This window comes from Bombus vancouverensis, chromosome 2 (assembly GCF_051014615.1).
Source record: "Bombus vancouverensis nearcticus chromosome 2, iyBomVanc1_principal, whole genome shotgun sequence".
Classification (NCBI taxonomy): domain Eukaryota; kingdom Metazoa; phylum Arthropoda; class Insecta; order Hymenoptera; family Apidae; genus Bombus; species Bombus vancouverensis.
The window spans coordinates 9,134,081-9,157,355 of NC_134912.1; the positions used below are offsets into that span (position 1 = coordinate 9,134,081).

The window sequence follows — 23,275 nt, forward strand, 5'->3', positions numbered from 1 at the left end:
TATTTAAACCTCTGTTTAAACATCACCTCTAAAATTCTACATGAATTTGTTAATAATAAAAAATTCGGAATATTATTTTCCTCTAATTAAAAATTTTTTTTTATTTAATCTGTTTATATTCTAGAATTTATATGACGTGCGCTATATCGTTATTCGATTACGAAATATTCAACGCAGTATCTTATTTCCCCACGGAATACATCGTTTATGACAGTTTTATTGGTGATTCGCGTCATGGCTGAAACTCCAGCCGCAATGGTATAGCCAAGTATTTCAAGATACCATTCCGACCGCAGGTGTTGATGCTCTTGGCTCAGTTGGTTGTTACCCGAATATTTCATGAGCTCAACGAGTAAATTCTGCGTCACCCTTCTTGAATCATTCATTCTCCGGGAGTGCTGTCTGTAAATTTATATCGCACAATTACAAATCTAAAATTATTATTCTTATTTGTATTAGTTGCTATTCTATATGATTTGATTCTTATAAACAAGTATCTCGTACATAAAAATTATACAGAATTATTCTATTATTTGCACTATTGGTTTACGCACGATCGAATGTCTTTTGTTAATTTTGGTTGACCTTGGATGTCATTACAATTGACTTCTTAATGCTATCAACGCGAAAAAAGTTCAATCTCTTCCACGAAATATCAGTCGATTAGTAAGAAAATTAAATTATCAACGCACTAAGTATGTTGAGACGCAGTGTTGCGTGCAAATTTACGGTTTGTTTAACAGTCTCCGTGATCTACCATCCGAATTCTGCCTTGATTAATGTATGCTCCCATTTTGGACCTGAGCTCCTTCAAGATCGGCAAAGGCAGGCTTCTCTCCCGGGACCAAATCATGACAAACTTGTATCCCTGGTGATGCGTCGACTCGTAACAGACCAGCATCCCAAGAACCGTATCGTACGATACGAAGGCTATTACGTGACGAAAAGGCCCTGGGAATAGAAAATTTTGAAAATTTTTAACAAATTTAACGCCAGCCTGATTATCGAACCATAAACAGAAAGTTATTTGCTTTATTCTCCGAGACAAAAACGAAAAAAAAAAGAATATAAAGGATCAAACAGGTTAGTGTTATGGGTTATGAAGCTATTAACAGATCGAACACCTACCAACTCGTTTAGTGACGACATTCCGATAACACGCCATTGAAAATATTAGTTTTATCGATTCACGTGTCAAGGTTCGCAGAGGTCTAGGCTGTCTTTATGGAAAATATTTTCTTTAAAGTTTATCCCACTCGTTTGCTCGAGTATAGAACACTTTGAGTAAGCTCGCGAAAGATCAAGGTACGGTTATTTTAAACTTCAGGGTTCTTTAACATTTTAAAGTCGGAGAATTTAGAATCAATTTATTTGCTTTTCATCAAAGAGGAAGCTTATCATTAGAATTATAAAAAGTTGGAGAATTCAAGATCGATTATTTTATCTTTCATCGGATAATGCTTAACATTAGAATTGTCACGACTGATTAGCATGAAAAGTTATAGAAATTTTACGAATATTTTATAATTTTTCATTGAAATTTTATAAAATCATAATGGTGTATTTTGAGGATTGGAAGGATTTTATTTTTTTCTTTCATCAAATATTTTTTCATTTCCATTCTATTCGTACAAATTTTATACTTAGTAATTCTAGTACTAAATAAAATATTTACCTAATCTCTTTTTCGATCCCTGAAGCTGCCAGGTTGCAACGATATCATTCCCATTGACATTTCCATCGATGTTAAAAACGGTAGGAATATCGTTCTTGTAACTGAGCGCAGTGAATTTCACCGTAAACGTGTTGGGCGACGTCTGTCTGACCAGGAATCGTCCGCATCTACTTAGGCTTACATTTACCGGCGTGCCAGCAGCGAAATACCATTCTCCTGCAAACTAGCATAGAAATTCCACATTTTTTTCTCTCTCAGCCTATAATTTCTTGACAATTCGTTTATCAACAATTATCGTTTGGCTGTGTTTCTATTTTTTTTACAGAAACGTTTTATTTTATTTTGGATCCATTTGCTACGCGACAGTGTGCGTTAATTCGAATTAGATTCATGCGTACGCAATATGCATACAGGTCTGAAAATTAATGCGTACGATTATGCGTAATGATCCAATATTGACAAATATCGGCTGCAGTGAGTGCAAGCTCACGATCCGTTGAATTAACGTTTCCGAATTTACGGGTGTCGACATAGATGTGTCATGTTCATGGTTATCATACGAAACGTAACTCGGTATCATTTGTCAAGTTTCAAATGAACGGGTCTTATGCATACGATTATGCGAACACGAGTCTGTTTCGTTTATATGTACGTTCGCAAACATGTTACTTAAAATAATCGAAGGATCGTGTAATCATGCAATGCGATCGATATTGCAGAAACCACTAAGTTTATGGTTTTGATATTTACCGCGTAGATGTTTAATAATTAGCAGTTTGTGATATGTTGGTGCAGATTTCCTTTACTTCCGTTAAATGGAGATTTCTAGAGCCTGTGAACGTATAGTGAAAATAATAGCCAGATCTTGATGAGAATAAAATATAAAATCTTGATAAATCTCGTATGATTGCAATATTAGATATTGTTTTATTTATGCAAACTACAAATCTGCTTGCGATTTTTATTTTCAATTGTAACAATAAAAGGAATAAAACGTGAATTTTTTGTCTTGCAGTAATTAGCATCAAAGAATTGTTAATGCTTTATCAATTTTATAATTTCATTGTACAAGGTATCCTTAAATTAGTAATGGAACATGAACGAAGGTACATGGAAAAGTAAGTTGAAAATGGAGGGTGATATTTTTTCATATACAGCAATGAGATACAAGTTTCAGATATAAGCTTTATTTTCAAATAAATCGATATTGAAAATCGACAAACACGTATACTTTTACATGTTGGTACAAGGTGTCTGCATTATTATTTCAGATGATAACATTAAACTTTTAACATTACATATTAAAGAATGAATAACGAAGTAGATGTAAATTCTATCTTATCATTAGTAAAATTAGATAAATGCAACAAAAATGACTAATTGTAAAAAAGTACAATCAACACAACGAATTTTTAACATCAATTTGTCTGAAAATAAAGCTTCGCACAAAAACGTCTTCTTCCACACTTCCAACCCATTTTTCCACATTGTACCTTCTTTTTTAGTTATACGATATATCAATTCTAAAACACTCTGGCTTCTGTATCACACTGTTCACTTCAACGTCTCATCACCATATTATTTTCTACTTAAATCAACATCGAATCGATGCAAACATAGCACTACCTGACTCAAGTCCAGCGGCTGTCCAATATCCGGGGAGCAGGACGCACAATAGGATATCAAACACATCGTGCAAATCATCATCGGAAGTATATCACGGGCGTGGAACATTTTCAATTCGGCTCGAAGGGATTCACACGCGGCTGTGTCTCCACGCGAACTGTTTCGAGTATATTGAAACCGTAAACGTGGATTCTGACGGGATTTCAGTTCGTTATCTACAACGTATTGCTCATGGGGGGTTTGTCGACGTCGAACGCATACAAACATATATCGGCGTGCAGTCTGTAAACGCGTGCTCGTGCTTAAATACCCGTGACCGAACTGTTTACCGACCCTCCTATTTATGTACACGTGTCTCTGCAAAGCAGATTTGTCTTCTCTCTGTTTCGGCCGCGTGACTTCTTGAGAATTGCGGCGCGAAATCGAGCTGTTTGCACTGATGGAATTTAATTCACTGCTGGAAACTGGGCGCTGGGGAATCGGCGAATGCAATTGAAATGGCGAGTGTGTGTGCGTATAGGTACAGGAAGTATAAATGCAGATGATGGACGATTCTGAGCGTGGTACGTTTGTTGTTTGCATAGGATGATGATGTGATGGGATATATGGAATATGATCGAATATATTAATATTTTATTTAGCGATGCTTTATAAAAATACATTTTAATCGAAAATATAAATTGGAAACAAATTATTATTTATTTCGCTGATAGTACTATGTATTTGAAACTTTATGACTCTGGAGCGGGTTGTGTGCATTATCATTGAATAATTCCTATTTTATCTGGTAACGTTATTATGGAAAGATCATTTGGGTCCAACAAATAAATTGTAAAAGAATTATTATTTTTGTCGATGATAAAAATTATTGGAAATGTCGATCATACTTACAGTAAACATATGTTTTGTACAGTAAAAAAGTCTCGTTATAATTATAGATTAATGACTTCCACTTCAACACAACTTGACAAGACAGTTAAATTTCATTCAAGCGTGGAATTTTATCAAATAAATTGGAAGGTCAGTTATCGTAATTCCAGTGACAGATTAGTTGGATAAAAGCAATAACTTTCGCAAGAAATCGATATTCATAATTCAAGCATTCAAACTCGTTAAGTTAAGTCTTTAATCTCTGTTTGTGAGATGATTCTGCAAGATCTTCAGTCTCATTGTATACAGAGAAATGCAGAAACCACATTTATTTCCGCTCGAGTAACTGTTTACAGTTTCTACGAAAGTCATAACTGCGTCCGTTTACCAACGATAATGCGGATTTATGAGGGGTACGCGATAAACCCCAACCATCCACTATGAACGTTGGGTTATCGGCAATCCGGTCTCGATAAGTGTTTATCTAACTCGGCAGAAGACCATAAGCAGATATAAATGTGGCTAAGATTAATAGTCGATACTATTGTGGTATTTCTGACAATGATAGTGAAGGGATTAATTCATTTAACGATATTCCCACGCTTTTACCATTTGACTCGTGTAATTGTTAAAAATATTTTTAACCATTAATTATTTTTAATTATTAATGTTGAATACTTTCATATCGTGCATAGGCAGTTAAAATGATTGTTGATATTTGGTTATAACATTAATCGTCTTGTACAATCTCTGAATCATTGAATCCACGGTTCAATGATTGAATCACAAGAATTTCTATTTTTCCAGCGATTTTAAAAATTATAAATGAAATCAGTTATTTAAAAATAAATGATTAAAGTCGTGAAAACAATATTTTGAGAATTAAATCGCGAAACTGCCAAATTTCTGAATAAACAATTACTTGAGATTCTCACTGGAATGCTCGTCAAATCTTCAGATACTGGTAAACTTAATCTCAGCGTTCATGGAATCCCCGTGTCGTCGAAGTTTATTGAATCGTTCTGTCTTTTGTTTCCGGCACGCGATCTTTCTTCGAGGGGCTGTTCGAGCGGACAGCGTTACGGTCCAGTTTAATTTATTTGCCGTCATTATTACGTCGTGATTAAACCGGCCGTCTCGATTGTCCGGGGGGATTCCTCTCTACGGGGGTCTAACTTTCGGTTTAATTAAAAAAACGTGATCACCGTTTTCAGAAGTCCCCTGGTTATTCCCTTAGCCGCATGCTCTTTGTACCTCACAGGAATCCCTTTCGTGGCTTCCCGGATATTTCCAGCAATCAACTGAAAACGTTTTCCTATTCTCGCCAATTTGTTTTCATTCGTCGAACGGTCTTAAATTAAGGGAAACCGAAATGTTTGCTGAACGAGCGACTGCGCTCGTAAAATGAGAGCTTTATGGGCGCGGCGAGTTTATCGGTATTTGTACATGTATATAATACGTTTCTTTGGCAGAATCTAAATGAAATTGGCTACTGTTATCGGGTATCGTATTATACGAATGTTGTGTACTGTGAAATTCCAGCCAATTTTATATTTGAAGGCAGTTCGATTCTAAGATGATTTTTGATAACATCAAACTTTAGATTTCGAATTTCAAACTTAACATTTTTGGGATTTTAAATTTTCAAGTTGGAAATATTGAATCTAAATTTCTATCAGCGCTTTCTGTAGCTTTGTATACTTTTATTACAGTTTTCATTTATTTACATTTTATTACAAATTACGTAGCTATCTTAGCTACAAAAAGAAAGGAATATAACTATAAATGTAGTCAGTGTACTATTGTGCCTTCTCGTGAATCGAATCGGAACAATGTGTTCACGTTGGAACATCAACTTTGGTCTAGTCAAGCATTGCCTGATAGCGAGTTGGTTTATCAAACGTCGTGGTACTCAAACGTCTCTTCTCAAATATACACACGCCAGAAATGCGATACACGTGCTGAAACGAGAGAAGATTCGTTCTCCGCTAGGAAGATATATTTTCACAGCGAAGTCGTCGAGGTTTCTAACAAGGTGACCGCAATCTAGCCAGTACAGCACCCAATTAGCGATGACCCGAACCAGCTCAATTCCAGTGGCCCTTAAAACTATGAAATTAGTTCTCTCGGACTGAGCACGGCCTTTCCCTTGGAATCACCCTTTTCTATCCCTCCCCTCCTTTCTCTTCTCCTTCCTTTCCCTCTCTTTACGTTTTCTCACGAAAGCGTCACGGAAGCTAGAACAAAGATGTTGATGACGCTCAACAGAGTAACTCGTTGTTGTGGAGACAAGGCAATTGTAAGAATTGAAACAACAGTGAGTGTGAGAATGATGAAATTTGATGAATGTCGTGCATTACTTAGAAGTGAGAGATCTCTACGCTTTTGCGAATAATTAGAGAAGCACAATTGAATAAGGTTATAAGAAGATGGAAAATGTACTTGGGAAATTAGATACAGAATGAGCTTCTCGTTTTTAACAAAGTTTTTCATTCTCAGTAAATAAAGAAATAGATAACTTGCAGAAAATTAAATTTATTAAATTCCATGAGTCTTCTTTATCTTTAATCTTTTAAATTGAAATTAAAAAAAAAAGAAGGTAATTTCTAACACAGCATTTCTTTCATCACACAGCTACTAACGAGATAAATAAAATAGCTACATGGAAACTACTACGTACAATTGCAAAACCATTTCCACCCCGTTGGCCGGGGTATAAAGGAATTCCATGATGAAAAGAGTCGTTGTTAGGATGAACATCTCTGAGCGTTGTCGGTGGGTTGTTTGAAGTGCAGAACTTTTACGAATACCTCGCGTGGTCGTGGAAATTTTACGGTACAATGAAATCGTGGAAAGACGAAGGGAAACGTTGGGAGAGATTACGGACGAGACAAATCAGAGAGAAGAAGAAGATGTAAACGGTGATTAATGTGACAGACTGTCCTGAATAATTGCTTAATTAAATTCATGTATCATGCGGTATTACAGAACGCGCGTTACGATTCAGCCCTTTGTAACGACCCTTTTGATGCGAATTTCCTATCTCGACGGTATCTCGTGCCTCCCTTCGAACCAGTTATTATGGTCCGAATTCTGGCTTATTGATATTGATCAGGAATGCAAGAGCATATCGATTAATTTTTTGATACGATCAAATTAGGAGAAAATAGATGATATTACATGTATTATAAGAATAAACAGAGTTTTATAAAAAGAAAAAAGCTAAGTTATGGCAAATCTAAGAGACCATTGAAATTTTCGAAATATTTATGGGAAACGTGTTTAATCCTAGCGTCAAATAGAAAGAGAATTTTATTTAAATGAGACTAATCGACATTATTTTAAATTTTCAAATGACTTCTCTCTGCGAGAAAAGGATACCACCACTTATCATACTTTTCGTATATATGTTTGATTACTTTGGTATAATCATCGGAACGTTCATAATTCATATGGAATCTGAATCACGCCAACGCATAAACAGAACGCATAGGTTACAAGATAGTCACACTTAACACGATGGTGGTTTCGGTCGACAAACTGGCGATATTGAGATCCAGGCACATCGTCTTCCTCAACCGTAATACCCTCGAAGCATTTGAATCAATTACTGCCTCGGGGTTCTTAGGCGCCCCTATCCCGCATTACAAACGGGTAGTCCGGCGCAAACTGAATTAATTAAGTGTCCGTAGGTACGAAACGAAGCCGACATTGACCCGTACACCGTCTACGGGATATTCGCGGACCCGTTACGATCCGTTTTGCGACGGTTCTCGCGCTTAGAGAACCCGAGCAACCCTAGCCAGTATCCGCGAAGATCGGTTGATCGGACCGCTTAATTGTTACCGTCGACCCTGTGTCGCGGCTTTCGAATCGCCGGCTCGATAACGTCGTTATCGCCCAGCACGCGATTATCCTTGCCACGGCGCCGCAAACCCGCAGGACATACCCGTAGGGACGCGAATCCAGGGGTAGAGTTTGATCGCTACGTATCTACTAGATCCTCATACCCTGACTTTTCGATACCAACGAGTTAGATGGAGCAGTTGACTAAAAGGAGACCTAGGCGTTCTTGCAGACTTAATTCCATACATTTTGTTATACCTAATCGGTCAAAAATGTACAATCTTTACAAATTATTAAAAATAACTGATAGCTGTGTAGCGGCATGTGACCTACAGGACAATTTGAATCATGTTTTGCCTCGGAGTATCAATATCGTTAGGAAACACGTAATGTAATAATAAATAAACACCGGGCAAAACAATGTCGCCGTTACGTGCAATCGTCGAACGAAGACAAATTTGAATTTTCTAACTCTCCCCCGACCAGTATAAATAAACGGACGCAACCGAAAAGAGTACAGTTATCTAACAGTCATCGATCAGTATCTACGAGTATCTATCGAGCATTTATTGAGTATTTATCAGCGATCTTATTTTGCGACTTATATACTGTAGGAGCGTCTCAGCGAATATTGTCTGTATAATAATTTATTTGATTATTTTAAATATATTCGACGGTTTCAACAACGAGCAATAACGTCTAATAAATCTCAACATCCTCTACACAAGTCCTTTACAGCTGTATGCAATATCAAATTATAAAATTGTCAAAGCTTTATGCAATCGAAGTTTATAACCCAGAACTTGCCAATTAACCGATGTAATTACTTGGTAAATTATTATGTGAGAGGGTCTTAATCTTGGGCAGTTAATTTCCGGAGGGTTCGTTGAAGAATTTGAAATTTTGACGAGAATTTTCTGGAAGTCGGGACAAGCAAAGAGTTTGTTTGATAGGAAATTGGAGTTATGTGAAGAGGTTAGGTGAAGGACGATGTAGGTTGAAAAATGTTTGAAAGCGTGAAAGTTGAGAAGTCCCTGATTTGATTGCGAATGGAAAATATTCGAGTAAGAGTTCCAATGATAGGTAAATTGACTTTCTTTTTTTTCATTGCTCTATCTCTTTTAACGTGCCTCTTATATACGTGTCTTCTTCTCTTTTCGTATTTTCTTCTGAAAGCTTTTAAATGGTCATGCCCTTTTTGCTATACCTTTATACATGTTGTTTGTAACTCGGTTTCGATCAAGTTTCCGCTGTTACTTCTTCCGTATCTTCTGTCTTAAATTCTTCTTTATTGCACCTGAAGTTCGTATTTTCATCCACTTATCTCCTATCCTTTCTAATTCCTTACAAATAAAATAAAAATTGAAGTAAACTGAAAAAATATACAGACAAAATTTGTTTATTATTTCTTAAGCTCTCCTTATCCATTATCCTCTAATATCCAATAAAGTATTTTCCTATTAATACAATCGCTGTTTCTACACATTTTTTTCTATTTTCCATTTTTCATTCGCTTCCACATATTTAAATCAAATCCCCCATAGAGACTTACATTTGTAAACAATAATATGTTGCAAAGGCTAGCTTCAAACACACAGTCGTACACACTTAAACATACCTTTTACTGTCCTTTTGCCTCATACTAAGATACTTCTCATAACATGACTTTTCAATAAACACGGAGCCAACAGACGGGAAGAAAGCGTTCTCAAACAGAAAGGTCAAACGCAAAAGCAATATCATGAGAGTTGAATATTCGACGATACACAAAGCGACATACCTATACATGTATACATATCCAACTGAATTGTCGTATTCTGTATGCACGAAACAAACAGCGAGCGTTTGCGGAGACTACCATTTTCAGTTTTCCTTATCTCTGACGTCACGTCATGGTAGAACGATTAAACTTTTCCCCAGGTTCGACTACCACGTTACTTCCTTCTAGCGTGGACAATAGCTTCGTCGCGAGGGGAACTCTCGACAATGCGCTATTTACATTTTCAACTGGAACTTTCTGGTGATCAGATTCTGTCGTTTCTTCGTCGCGAACATCCAAGTCGATGGCTGAACTTGTCGAGAATCTCGAACTAATGAACCTGCAAGGCAACCGATATTGGCACGCCACGCGTAACAAATAGCCCTGTCGGATAAATAAATTTAGCGAGATGAATGTTGGATCCTGGCCAGGCTGCTTTGTAAAGTTCGAAGTCATCGCGCTTCGCAAGCTCCCTCGTAATGATTTATTTTGCTGGCCGGTTGTGTATTTTATCTTGCTTGACAGTGGTTAGAGGAGGGCGAGCTGGTGGTATTATGCAAACATTTTTATTCTCCCAAATAGGGGAAACGGGATAATCTATTTTTCATCGGTTGATTTTCGGGCCAGGTTATTAATTTTCTCTTAAACTTCTTATTTAAAATTTCATCTAAATATTAATTTCTTTTAATTTCACTTGAATTTCATGCTTATGGTGTTTTTAGAGTTAAGAGAAGAATTTCGAATTCTTCCTTAGTGTATGATGTTTTATTCTTAGGATTTTTGCAAATATGATGTGTGTAAAGTGTACTCGATTTCTTCGTAAAGGTGTAACTTTATGTACGTTGTATCTTTTGGATCTTATATTTCATCTTAAACGAGAATAATATTGCCTTTACATATGTATGTGGAACGTGCACGTGCACTTTTTTCTTCCACTTCTTGTATTATCATTCTTGCGCATTACCATTGCTATCGTCATAAATCATATCCCGGTATAAAAGTAACTGCATTAAATCATATTTCTTTCAAGGTACCTCATTTTTGCAAGTACTTTCTTTTTATATCCTTTCTGCAACATATATGTAAATCTTCTTCGTCTATGTTTTCCATTAGTCATTCATTGTTTAATTAGATAAAATTAACATTTTAAAGCACAAAGGTAGAGGTTTAAGAAATAATTAGAAATAACAGTAGATTCCTATAATTTATAAGACATCACAATAATATTAAAGTCATTAAAAGTTCCATAAGAAAATCACACTTCGAAACCTAGTCGGAACTCGTTCTCACATAAAATCTTCCCCCATTATTAAAATTTCGCTTTCACGCGTATCTGTCTGTCGCTTGAAGCAATGGTAACCTGTCCCGTGTAAACAGTTCAGCCACCCATTTCCCATATTCATTAGAACATCGTTTCGTCGTTACGATCTCTATGAATCCGACGATTTACGCGTAATTTACGTACTCCAATTATTATCCGGTGAAGGTTAGTACCCTCTCGTTCGAGGTAGCGTCTATCCACCGCCATAAAACTCACGGCACAGGGTATTCTGCGCCCCTTTACGAAAACAGGCTGCCGTACTAGCATAAGAGGAAGGTGCCTTTCATCGAAATCGGCTTTGCACGGTTTAATCTGCGAGCAGCCTCGTTCGCTAGCTCCCGTAATAATTCAGTGAAAAATTCATTGGCAACGAGTCTTATGATATGGTCGCCTTTATGCTTGGACATGATCAACGTCAAGGATTGAAAGACTGTCTGAATATCGTATGAAATAATCAACGATAAATACTGTTATTCATAAGCATTACAGTTCCTCTTACGTTACTTCTTGTAATTTCGAGTAATTTCTCTTTAACTAGCGTATTTTTGGTATCGATTATCCCAAGAAAAATAGTCGCACTAGAACTTAATTCTTTCGATCGAATGGAACGACAGTTTCGATTTAGTATTAGTTACATTGAACTAAATACAGGAAGATTGGAAATGTGATTTGTGACCTTTGTACATCCGTAGCTGCCCAAATTTTCATGTGGCATCATTCATCTCAAATCTTCACATGCATTTGCAAGTCTTCCTTCATTCATTAGTCATATACCCCATCATCGACATTATCTCGATCTTCAGTTACATACTATTCCTAACTAAATCACTCAGGTGACACGCCCTGCAGGTACATAACACAGAAATGCATATGCGTATCTAAGTTCTATCCAACATCTATCCAACCCGTATTCAACGCAACATTCATCCATGAAAGCTGAATTATTGCAGCATATGCAGTCTGCGTGGAGATTAAACCACGCGAGTAGGTGGATTCTGCGGGTAGATAAGCGTCGGAGGGGCTCGTAATCGAATGGAAACAACGCGTATACACGCAGAAGGAAGGACCAGGAGCTGGTCACCTAGGGTTCCCGTTAAAGAGGGAACCGTCGAAAACCGATGGCAGTGCGGTTGGCCGCAGTGCCCGTGTTAGGCAGTTCATGTTGCGGTAGCGTTTCGAAAAGTTGCAGGGCTGGGAGGGTACGCGCGTATCGTCGTTAGCCTGATCCGTGTCGCTGCGGATTTGTACGTCAAAATTCGTTCGTGCCGCGTGGCACGTCTCGTTAATTATGCACGTATGCGAGCGTGATACGCGCCGATCCTGGAAAAGCCCCGGTAACAAGCTTGATGCCAAGCGTGGCTGAAGCAAGTGAAGTCTGGGGACGTGGAAATCAATGCCCGACGCATCCACGTCCATTTTGATGAGATTCCGTTTCATCAGGGAGACTCGTATGCGCTCCGTTCTCTCGCTCTTCTCTTCTCATCTCGCTTGGTTGTTATAACGCGATCTCTGTATCCGCGACGTGCGTGTATGGAAGTTAACGAGTCAAAAGAGGACGAGTTTGGCGGGTCCATTAGCATCAACGTACACGTTGATTAATTTTGAGAAACGGGGGATGGAGGTCGATTTGGTAGATTCTGTCGATGCGTGGTGAAGAATTAAGCGAATGTAGGTTTATGGTCGAAGAGGCAAATATATTTTGCATTATAATTTGATTGGTTATGGTTTAGTGGATTCGTGGTTGGCTACTGTGAGTGTTTGTTCAGTTTCCTGTGGCGGGATGGTGACTGTACCGGTGTTTTCCATGAACATGTAATCGTGGAATTATCGGTTGGATGATCGTTTAAATATGAGGAAATTGGAAATAAAAACGGAGGAATTAAAGAAGATACACGTGTAATGATCGATATAAATTTAGCAAGTACATTGTAAACAAAATGTTATAGGATTCGAATGTGAAGTTGATAAACAATTAAGAGCATCTACCAATTCCTAATATCTTGAGCACGCGTATTTCTTTTTTATAATTAATATAAATTTAATAGGTCATGAGATTTGGCGTTAATTCCTAATTTTCTAACAACAATTTTGCAGTGTAAAAGTAAATAAACGGTGAGAATGATATTTATGGTTTTAAAATGAAATGAAATGCGACGAAAGCGAGAAAGATCTTTCCATGGGGGAGACGGTGACGCGTCACCTGCAGCTGCTTCGAACATTTTCTCTATCCGGAGCTTTAAAAATACCACTCGTTTGCACGTAATCCTTATGAAAGCCCCGTAATTTCGTAGCCTCGAACTTCACGTTGGCCGCGACCATTCGTCATACTTACCGATCCCAAATTGGTCCTGTACAGCAGACTGGATAGAAAATATCACCGTAATCCCTACGGATTTGTGAACATTTTTTGGTCCTGTGCGTGGGAGCTTCAGAAATAATGTCTCCATTTATTTGTCATAATCGATCTATTTCGTTATGCAATGGTACATGTGTGTACACAGTATTACAAGTGATATTACACTATGTTCGACTTTATGTATTTTTAAAATTACTGTTTTATTAAGTTTCATGATAAAATACGTAGAAACAAAGAATATTTTGTCAGCATAATCTCATCACGTTAATTTAGTATTGTTTAAATGTTTATCACAAGTATTAAATACGATATTAAATATAAAGGATGTTTAAATTATTTGTTTGATTAATTTCTCAGAATTCCCTCGCAAGAAGGTACTCTCATTTTCCCCCCTTTGTGGCCTGATCTTCTAAGAACGCTGTTCCTTAATCTCTAGGATAACACAACGCGGGTTTGCGTGCTATCTCTGATCTCTCTCGCGCATTTCCCCAACGATCTACCCTATGACTTACGATAACTCCGTGACTTCACGTTACGAATTATCGTTAGATATTTGAATCGCTTAATTATGAGAAACAAAGTTAATTTAATTTTTAATTGCCTTTGATATTTATCCTCTCGTTATTAAATATAATTGTTATCGCTTCCGATAGTCAGCCCTATTCTTTTGAAAGGGTTGAAAACACATCGTTATTAACATACAGGATATAGTAGTCTTCCATTTATAGCAACTTATTTGAAAATAACAGAAATTCAGTGATTCTTTCCACTACCTATGATTTATATAATAGAAATTCACGTTTAAGTCATGATTACGAGAATAAACAGGGGTTTGTTGAATCAGATGCTGAAATTTCGTTAAAAATAGACACACGTCTTCTGTATATAAAATATTTGTCAAAAATCCTCTTAAATTGCATAGCATCTCATACGAATCATAAATAACTTCAACTTGCCATTTTTTCAAAAAAAACACGCGCGTTACGTAATCGCGCTAAAATGCAACTCGAGCGACGAAAGCCGCGAAGCTCGAATGCCTGGAGGTGGATTTTATTCTCTCGATTGAATTCTAGAGCGCTTGGTGTTAGTTGCCAGCTCTCGCCTAGTCTCGAGTCATGGAATCGATGTGGACAGGAAAGTATCGGTGAGACGTATCGAAAATTGAATCGTGCTGCTTTCGAACTCCCCTCGATGCACGTATTGCGAGTGGCAGCGCATGTCGAATGATTTTTCGGTAAATCCAATGTGGAACTCTGGACGTGTCATTCTGGTAATTAGATCGTATCGACGTAAATACACGCGTGTTTCTACGGCAAGCAAATCGTCCAGGCTCTTTAACCACCCTCTTCCGTTGCCACGTAGCGAGAGCCGCAACGTTGGCGAATTAATTAACGAGCCAGCCGCATTAATGATGTAACGTCAGGATTTACGGTACATCCGGCATCGAGGGGATCGATTTCCCTCTTTCCCGACTCTTTCTATCATCTCTCTCTTCTCCACGTCTTCTCATCTGGTTGCAGGATGAGAACGTGGAAGAACTCGGTTCGAAATTGCGATGCATTGTTCGCGTCCGCGGTTCCATTTCGCTATCAATCGCGGGCTAAACGGGTACAATGACGGTAATGGCGTCGAATAAGTCGACGGTGACTCGAGACTAATGTCGGTTGATGCATGGCACCGTTTCTGCCTGGTAATAATCTCGCGGCTGAAATGTATAATTACTTTGGAAAAATGGACGCCCCCGTTTGCCTGAGAGCATCTCGTTTGTTTCAGAATAACGAGATTAATTTCGCCCTCTTGAATATTTCCGCTCGCGGGGTACGGCCGACATGAAAATGAATTCTCCGGTATATATAAATGCTTAATTTGTTAGGGCGAACAGTGTTTTCTTATTTTATTCTTTTGTTGGATTTCTTTATATAACGTTATTATCTTTCCTTATATAAGTGCGTTCATTTCGAATAATTTCTTCTACGTGAAGGATGATTAACAGATGAGGAGATTAGCCTGTTTAGGTTTTGCGTTATTTCAATTACGATTTTCTGATCATTAAGTAAATAAGAATCACATTGCAGAGGAACGAGAAGAATAAATTTATATTGCATATGATTTTGTGACTATCGGTATATGAAAATAATATCGCAATATTTAGGTTCCAAGAGGAATGAGAGAGGTAATATTCGTAAAATTTGTAAATGCTGTTTGTAAATGTCCTAATGAATACTTTCGTGAGCCTATATCCTTTCCCTCGTACAAACAGACCATATTGCTATATTACCCTCTTCTGTCCATCATATATTTAACCCATCGATCTAATCACGTTACACTGCACCATTTCCTCCACTCTGGACGCAACTCCTCCATTAAATACCGTCCCAATTCAAATTCCCCATACATTTGTACCCTTTACTCTCTCATTGGGCCATTCATAATCTGGTGCAAACCCGGCAGCAACATTCGACCAGACGATTCTTGAATCCCTATCATCTCCCTCTCTCTCTCTCTCTCTCTCTCTTAGCTGTCGGTAATTAGCAATCGCGCGGCACCCTTTTCATCATCTCCTGCGTCACGTAACATTACTCGTCGGAGCCGGCATTAAATGTACCGCGAGTTATTAACGACGTTTGGCTTCCTTGGGCCCAATTTTGCGTGTTTCCGCCTAAAGCAGATTCCACACGGCGCGTCGAGAAAGAGAGAAGGGTTGAAAGCGTGTTCGACGAACTGCGAACGAACGATAACGCGAGCGGGCCACCTGCGTCTCGCACGACTTCGCAGAAGTCGGCGACGTTTGGGGGACGACCCTTTTAAGTGGCGACAAAGGTACTGCGTTTCCAGCCCTCGCAAGACCCACCCTTACGTAATATCTTGCCGGTAGTCGGATCGCGGGCTACCCTCCTTTTTTCCGGCTCCTTCCCTCTCTTCCTTCTCTTTCTCACCCCTATTACCCCCCCTCTCTTGTCCCCTAGGCTCTTTGTTTCTTCGCCGAAGGATATTTTCAAGGGTTCAGTGCGCGTTAATGGACGATTTAGCGTTGCGAGGTCTGTCGTGACCGAGAAGGGCGACGAAGGTAAGAGAGCTTGTCCTTTCTCGCGGATTTTTGCTGTTCGCTCGCGTGTACCGGAGAAAGGACAGGTTTATCGTTAATACCTTACGCGCTTACGTTGGGGATAGAGGATAGACGGTGAACGAGTCCGTGTAAAAAGCTGTATGAAAGAGTGAAGATGGAGGAGGATAAAAAGGGAAATGAGTGGGGTGATTACCAGCTTTGGTCCCTTTAATGGATTCGTCGGAAAGGTTATTTAGATGTGTATTCGATGGAGGATGAGTATAATATTTTTATTTGAGCAAATGTAATATAACGTGATGAGTGTAATGAAACACATTTCAAACCAAAAGTGTTGTCGTCTAAACCGAAATTTTTTATTTCTTATTCAATTTACATCGCGAATTGTCAATATACAGCGGCTACAAGAAATAATTGCACGCTGATGTATGTATTATAATATTCACTAACTGATAAATTAAACTTCTAATGATTTACTACTGTTCATATTCCTATGAAAATTTGACGCTATGGATGTGAAACATATCTTCCTTTCTTTCTCTCTTTCTTCATAAACAAGGCAAATACTCTGAGTCGTAGACTCCATAATTAAAATCGACTGTCAATCATCAACTCCACAATCGAGAACGCTCCACCATTACCTAAAGTCCTTCTCGAAATATTCCAAACTTCGTCCACGATTTTGCATTGAGTTCCGTGTTGTGCGAGTCTTTCCTCGTCGTCCACTGATCGCGGTTGGCGCGTCCTGAAAGGCCGCTGTCGAGCACGCGAATATCCGACTGGCTCACAGCTGATCGGGACGAACGGCTGGCAGGAGTTGCGAGTAGGGGACAGATTTTAATAAACCGGAAGCTTATTGTACGGTTCGTTCGGCTGTCTCTGGCGACTATAGACGTTATCAGAAAGAGAATGAACGTCGGCGAGTCTCTGTTGGCCGCGACAGCGAAGAAGACAGCGAAACGACAGGCAGCCGAGTGTCGCGAAGGGAAAAAAGGGAGAGCAGTGGGGAGGAGGTGGAGAACGTGGAAAGAACTGGAGCCCTGGGGGCTGCATTGTTGCAGTGCCGGTGATTACGACTGGCAAGCGAACTCCTTCTCCTTTTTTTTTTTGCAGCAAGTTCACCGAGTGGTTCCGCCCAGTCGAGATGCCCTCAAGGTCCCGTGTCTTGTTATCACCCTGGCCTCGTGTCTGACTCTTTAAGTATCGTTCCTTTTCCTACGATCTGCTTGATTGCGTCGTTAAAACCGAGGTCGTAGTGGCTATTGCCTGCTGCCTACGCCACTTCTTCCTTTCCGATGTTTCGCCCACTCACGCGCCATTTCTCGCTGTCTAAATCTCGAAAGCTCACCGGACAAACGAGATATTTCATTCTTTCCAGCGTGAAACAGCTTCTTCTTACCGTTCGGGATTCTTTGAGGTTACCAGTTGCTTTAGATGCTACGACGTCCTTAAGTAGATCTTCAGCAGATTGGTGGTATTGTTGGTTCCTTGCATAGATGATGGTGTACTGGTAACAAGTAATATATGGTATAATGTTAGCTTTCAAAAGTATTATGTTTCTTTCTATAACTTTCCTAAATAATGTAATAAATTCTTAACGCGTAGTATCTTCTCTGTTAATGCATTACAATTATAAACGTAGTTGCTCCATGGGTAAAGAAGTATTCGTGAACAGCTGAATACGAGAACCGACGAAACTACACCAATTCGAAATATATTACGATTTTCTTAATTATTTAACAATTACGCATATATACCAAACCTACCATACCACATATTATAATATCAAAAACGTTAATCTCAATGAATAAGTCTGAGAAAAAGATTCACAGTGGTGCATTTCCTAAGGTGATCTTATACGGATCCGTTTAACCATAGTGATTGAAAGCGTCCATTACCTTCGATGGCTGAGTCGTCTCACGATAATCTCAGCAGCCCGCAGCAACGGGACGCTGCTAGTCACGCGGAAGGGTTGAACCGTGTCGTTGCAACCCCTGCAGGTACCCGCGCTCACCAACACCAACACATTGATCCGCGTCCACCCACACACAAGCATTCTCACCCTTCAACTGCGCGTATAGATACTCGTAGAAACGGCGTGATTGTTCCGCCGGTCTCTCTATTGGGATAAACGTCGACCCCTCCTTATCACCCCTTATTCTATGATGGAGAGGGTCCTTCCACAGTCGCGGGAACGGAACCCCATCGCCTAAGGGGCTGCTAATTGATTTTAGAAGTTCCTCCTTCGGGCCATCCTCCTAAACCTCTCCCCCGTTTTCCTCTCGTACGTCGAACACTGAGTTTTCGAGAAACACATCGACGCTTCCTGTCGTCTTCGTCCCGTAAGAGTGCTGTTCCTAAGTCGTCTTAGAGATACTCTGGGTACATCGTTCACCCTTGTTTCTTGTTAAACGGAGCTCAACGGAAACCCTCTCTTTATCCGAGGAAATCGAAGTTTCGCCACAGTCGCGATAATAACGAGACGAAAATCTAATGGTGGGAGAAATCAGTTTTATTTCTGTTTAAGGGATGTTTGGAGTTTACGTTAAAGATCGGGCAACAATTAAGAGGAGCGTCGAGGACATTGTTAACACGACGATCGATCGTAGGCTGTGATTGGAGGTGCACGGTTAACAGAATTGATCGTGGATTGCGACTGTAGGTGCATCGATGTGAAACAGGATAGCGGAGGAGGTTGAAAAGGTCAAGAGGTGTATTTCGGAGAACGTCTCGATTCTTTGGGAAGAGAGAAGAAACTGGGTCGTGAAGTACGGCCTTATTTTTTCTTCTTTGAACCACGTCTTATTTTTGAAAGATACTTTTGAACAGAGTTTAGGTATATTTTAAGTTCTTAATAAGATTACCTCCGTTTGAGGGTAATTTTGGCGCTGTAAGAATATCGCGAGTGCATCCAAAATAGATGCTACTTTCTACTCCATCAACGCTTCTGCTTTAATCATTGAAGTTATAGCCTAGAAATAACATTTTAGTGAATTACATCGTTACATCGTTATAATGACATTATCAGGCATTTAATTTTGTTTAGTTTAGAAATATGAAAGTTCTCGGAGTTAATCTTTGCAAATATCTCAAAATCGTCTATTTCCCAGATGAGTCGCTTTTCTAACAAGCTAACGATATTAATACATTATTTCAATTTAAGCTTAGCTTGCTTTTACAACGCTCAAGTTTCCATATAATCGGTAGTTACATCGCTCCCCTTTAATCTAAGCAAACGGAAGTTGGCCAAAAAAATTCATATTCCTACAACGTTCTTGCCGCTGGAAAAAAGTTAATTATTTCCCCCAGTGAGGGATGGAGAGCAATCTCCATACTCGTCCTACGCATTCATCGTGGAAAATTCGTGTATTTCATTTGAAGGATCGTTTCAACTTTTACCTGAAGGGACGTTTTCGAGGGAGGATTTTCTACTTGCGAGACGCTTAACCGTTGCCCCGCACTTCGCTGCGAACTTTAACAATCCTCCATAATTCGTCCACCTGGAGTTGAAGTCCACACGATGAAGACACTCTTCTATGGATGACACGCAACGCTCGGGGATCACTCGGTCGAAGTTTCTCAAGATCTTAGGGTCCAAGGTAGTCCTAGCGTTCGTATAATTGAGCATCGTGTCCTTTCGACGTTTGGATGGTTCTTCATCCCTTCGAAAACATAGCGTTAGTTGAGGACGACTTGGTCCGGCTGACTTCGTCCAAAGTTTGCCTCTCAAAGGACAAAAAGGTTGCGTGTGGGACAAAAAGAAAAAGAAATTCATGGATTGTACATTAAGATGTAAAGGTAATTCATAGATGAATTATATTGGTGAATGTATTTTCGTGACGTAGATTGATGGTCTATTAGCTTTGTGTTTTATAAAATTTTTGTTTGTATATTTTTACAAATTTTTTAAGCAATGCAGAATATCTTTACCATTTTCTAATGCACCTTCTTTCATGGTAATATAATCTTCAGCGTATAATACAGGTCAGTACCGTCGAATTTAAACAATTTAAGAACTTTTGTATTATTTCCATCCTCAGTTCGAAGAACGTGTTCTAAGCTTTATCTCTTCGATTATGACATTGAATCACATCTTTAGGAAGTTCTACAAATTATAAATAAAACTCGTACGATCCAGCAGAACTTCACAATTTCAAGAAACACGCTGGATATATCCCGTAAACCTGTTTACTATAATACAATGGATGAAATTGCGTGTGATTAAATAGAGACGCAATATTCACGAGCGTTCTTTCATCTCAGTGAGGGTAGAAGGACTCGTTAAAGAACCTTTGTCGGGAGAAGTTCAGAGTAGAAGACGGCGTTGAAAGAGACGGAGATCGGCTGGAAGCAAGAAAGACGGCCTGAGTCTAAAGATACCGGCCGATTAGAGACCGTTGTGACAACCCCTAGTCCAGCTTCTTATTGCATAGACCCGTTTCCACTCGTTCTACAGGAGGTAGAGTCTCTCTTCGCCGACTTTGAGACGAGTTTCGCTCTCTCTTTGAAGAGCCACGACCCTTCGTGACCCTACAAGGGGGTCGTAGACGCGACAAAAAGGTCTGTGGTCCTTCGGTGGCACATTTCTGTCCGATTGGAAGGACCAAAGGACCGAGGGACACGCGGATCCGTTTAAATGAAGACTAAGGGAGTACCAGACTCGTCCTCCAATTCGTGAAATCACAGAATTCTTAGCTTCGATCTTTTTTTCCTCTTCTTTCTTTTTTTGCTTTTTTCTTTCGCCCCCTTTTTTTCTTCGTTCCATGGTATTTGTTCCGTACGATCCTGGATTGACTCGTTCCATCTCGATTAACTCTGATTTGACTTCTGTTTGTATTTCTCTCTGATGGAGTTCTTGTTGGATACTGGGAAAAGGAACAGTAGAAATTTGGAATGAAAGAAAGATGGATTATGGAATTGTATCTTTCTTAGTTTCTTTTTAAAGACTATCGTCTTTAATATGTTTGAGATATATTTAATTTTAAGTGATATAACAGAATGCAATATATAAATATTGTGTAAATATAGTGCTGTGTAGATGTGATTATCTATCAATACAAGAAATTTTTATTTTTAGAAATGATGGTTGGGATATGTAATAGCATCAGAGAAGAGGTACAGAATAGATCTGACATGCGATTCTTTTTCGTGTTCCACGTTTTAGAGCAGAGGAGGTCACTTGACTCCTTGCCATTTTCGTGTCACATGCATCGTTATCGATTCGGTATAGTACTGACTTACAACTAAATTCTTTTATGAAATTATTAATAAAATGTAGAAAAGGATATCCTATAAATGCAACGAAGAAGTAGAATTCTATATTTCTACGATACTTCAAAAAGCATTGTATATTATCAAAATAATAAATTACTGTAGTCACATTACGTACATTGCACATGTACGTTATACACCATTGGAATAGTAAATCACTGTACGATAACAGTTAAATGATACATTCAGTTAGTTTCAAATAAAATTTTATATATTTGAAACATAAAAATATGAATTTTTAATCTTCTCTATATCCATTCCTGTATTCTCAAATCAATTATTAATTATATATTATTAGGTATAGGTAATCTAAGTCTCAGAAACTTATAACACAATTTATTAACAACCCAAACAGGTAAATTACGTTCAATGGAAAGAGCAGAAGACTAACGAGAAAATTAGAAACCCAAATGAAAGACCAAACGAGAAGAACAAATATATCACCGAAATCTTATTTCTCTATCTTTTGTTTGAATAAACGGAGTGCCTGCAAACGGACTAATTATGTTCGTTGCATGGTTACAAATTTTTGAAGGGGCGAGAAACACTGATTTTTTTCAAGATTGTTTACCTGTCCTGAATCAATGATAGTATTTTGCATCTGTATTGCCAAATTTATTACATCAATAAAGAATCAAATGACCAAAACATATATAAACTTCAAACTCACAAACTATAAACTATAATATATATTATATACTATATATTCTACTACTATGTACTGTAAACTATAAACTCATAAACTATAAATTCATTTACTTATAATACATCTTTTGTATTTTGTATTTCTCCAATATTTATTATTTTCCTACTTTCTCCTATTTTATTTGCTTCAAAACGTGTAATTCGACGAAACGATCGAGATAATCTTTCAACTCTTTAATCGTCGCGAAACGGTACCCACGGGACCAACTAATATAACGTAACGAACAAAGAAAAACGAGTGGACGAGGCTCTCGATTCAAAGCCTGCTCGCAAAGCATCGAACCTATCCAAGGGGTGGTCATGGTTTCGCGTGGAAAACGATGTTGAATAGCTCTTAGGGTAAGTTTGGTCTCGTGTCTGGCAGCTGGCCTTTCTCCTCGTAAAACTTTAACGCGTTTACCTTGTACCAGCCCCGAGGGCGATATATCTGCGTGTGCAAGATGAACATCTTCGCTTCGAAAAGATTTCGAATTCGGGACCTTTCATTCGTCATCGATCACGATTAGCTTCGTTCTCTTTGACCAGTCCCTATTTCTTCCTTTGTTTGCGACAGGATTCCGTAGGAAGTACCATCGTGAGGAAAAAATGGAGTTGTTGCTTGGTATCGTGGTAATTGATGGTAAAAGTAGGGAAGAGAAGATAAATTGGTTGATGATGATGTGCTTCTTATGAAATTTTGGATTCCATTGGATAATCTACAGTTAGAATTTTAGACACATCTTGCAATGGAAACTGATCTTTTCACAATGAAATTTTCAATTCGACGTGTCAGTTTGATTTTC

The 23,275-nt window shown here is 38.6% G+C and overlaps 2 protein-coding genes across 4 annotated transcripts in view; one reads left to right on the forward strand and one right to left on the reverse strand.

Moving 5' to 3' along the window:
• hwt (SH2 domain-containing adapter heavyweight) overlaps positions 1-23,275 on the forward strand; it is a 244,732-nt gene that overhangs the window by 153,177 nt on the left and 68,280 nt on the right. The window lies entirely within an intron of this gene.
• On the reverse strand, positions 120-3,568 carry LOC117166435 (uncharacterized). Its single transcript, XM_076625358.1, has 4 exons — positions 3,302-3,568; positions 1,676-1,898; positions 801-951; positions 120-402 (listed from the first exon to the last, which is right to left on the reverse strand). Exons 1-4 carry the CDS (start codon positions 3,566-3,568, stop codon positions 150-152), a joined length of 894 nt encoding a protein of 297 aa, XP_076481473.1. The 3' UTR covers positions 120-149.

Coding starts and splice junctions, on each gene's coding strand:
- LOC117166435 (XM_076625358.1), bottom strand. CDS start 3,568: ATGTTTGTATGCGTTCGACGTCGACAAACCCCCCATGAGCAATACGTT. Junction 1,899..3,301: donor AGCCGCTGGACTTGAGTCAG/GTAGTGCTATGT, acceptor TTTCTATGCTAG/TTTGCAGGAGAATGGTATTT. Junction 403..800: donor CCGATCTTGAAGGAGCTCAG/GTCCAAAATGGG, acceptor ATAAATTTACAG/ACAGCACTCCCGGAGAATGA.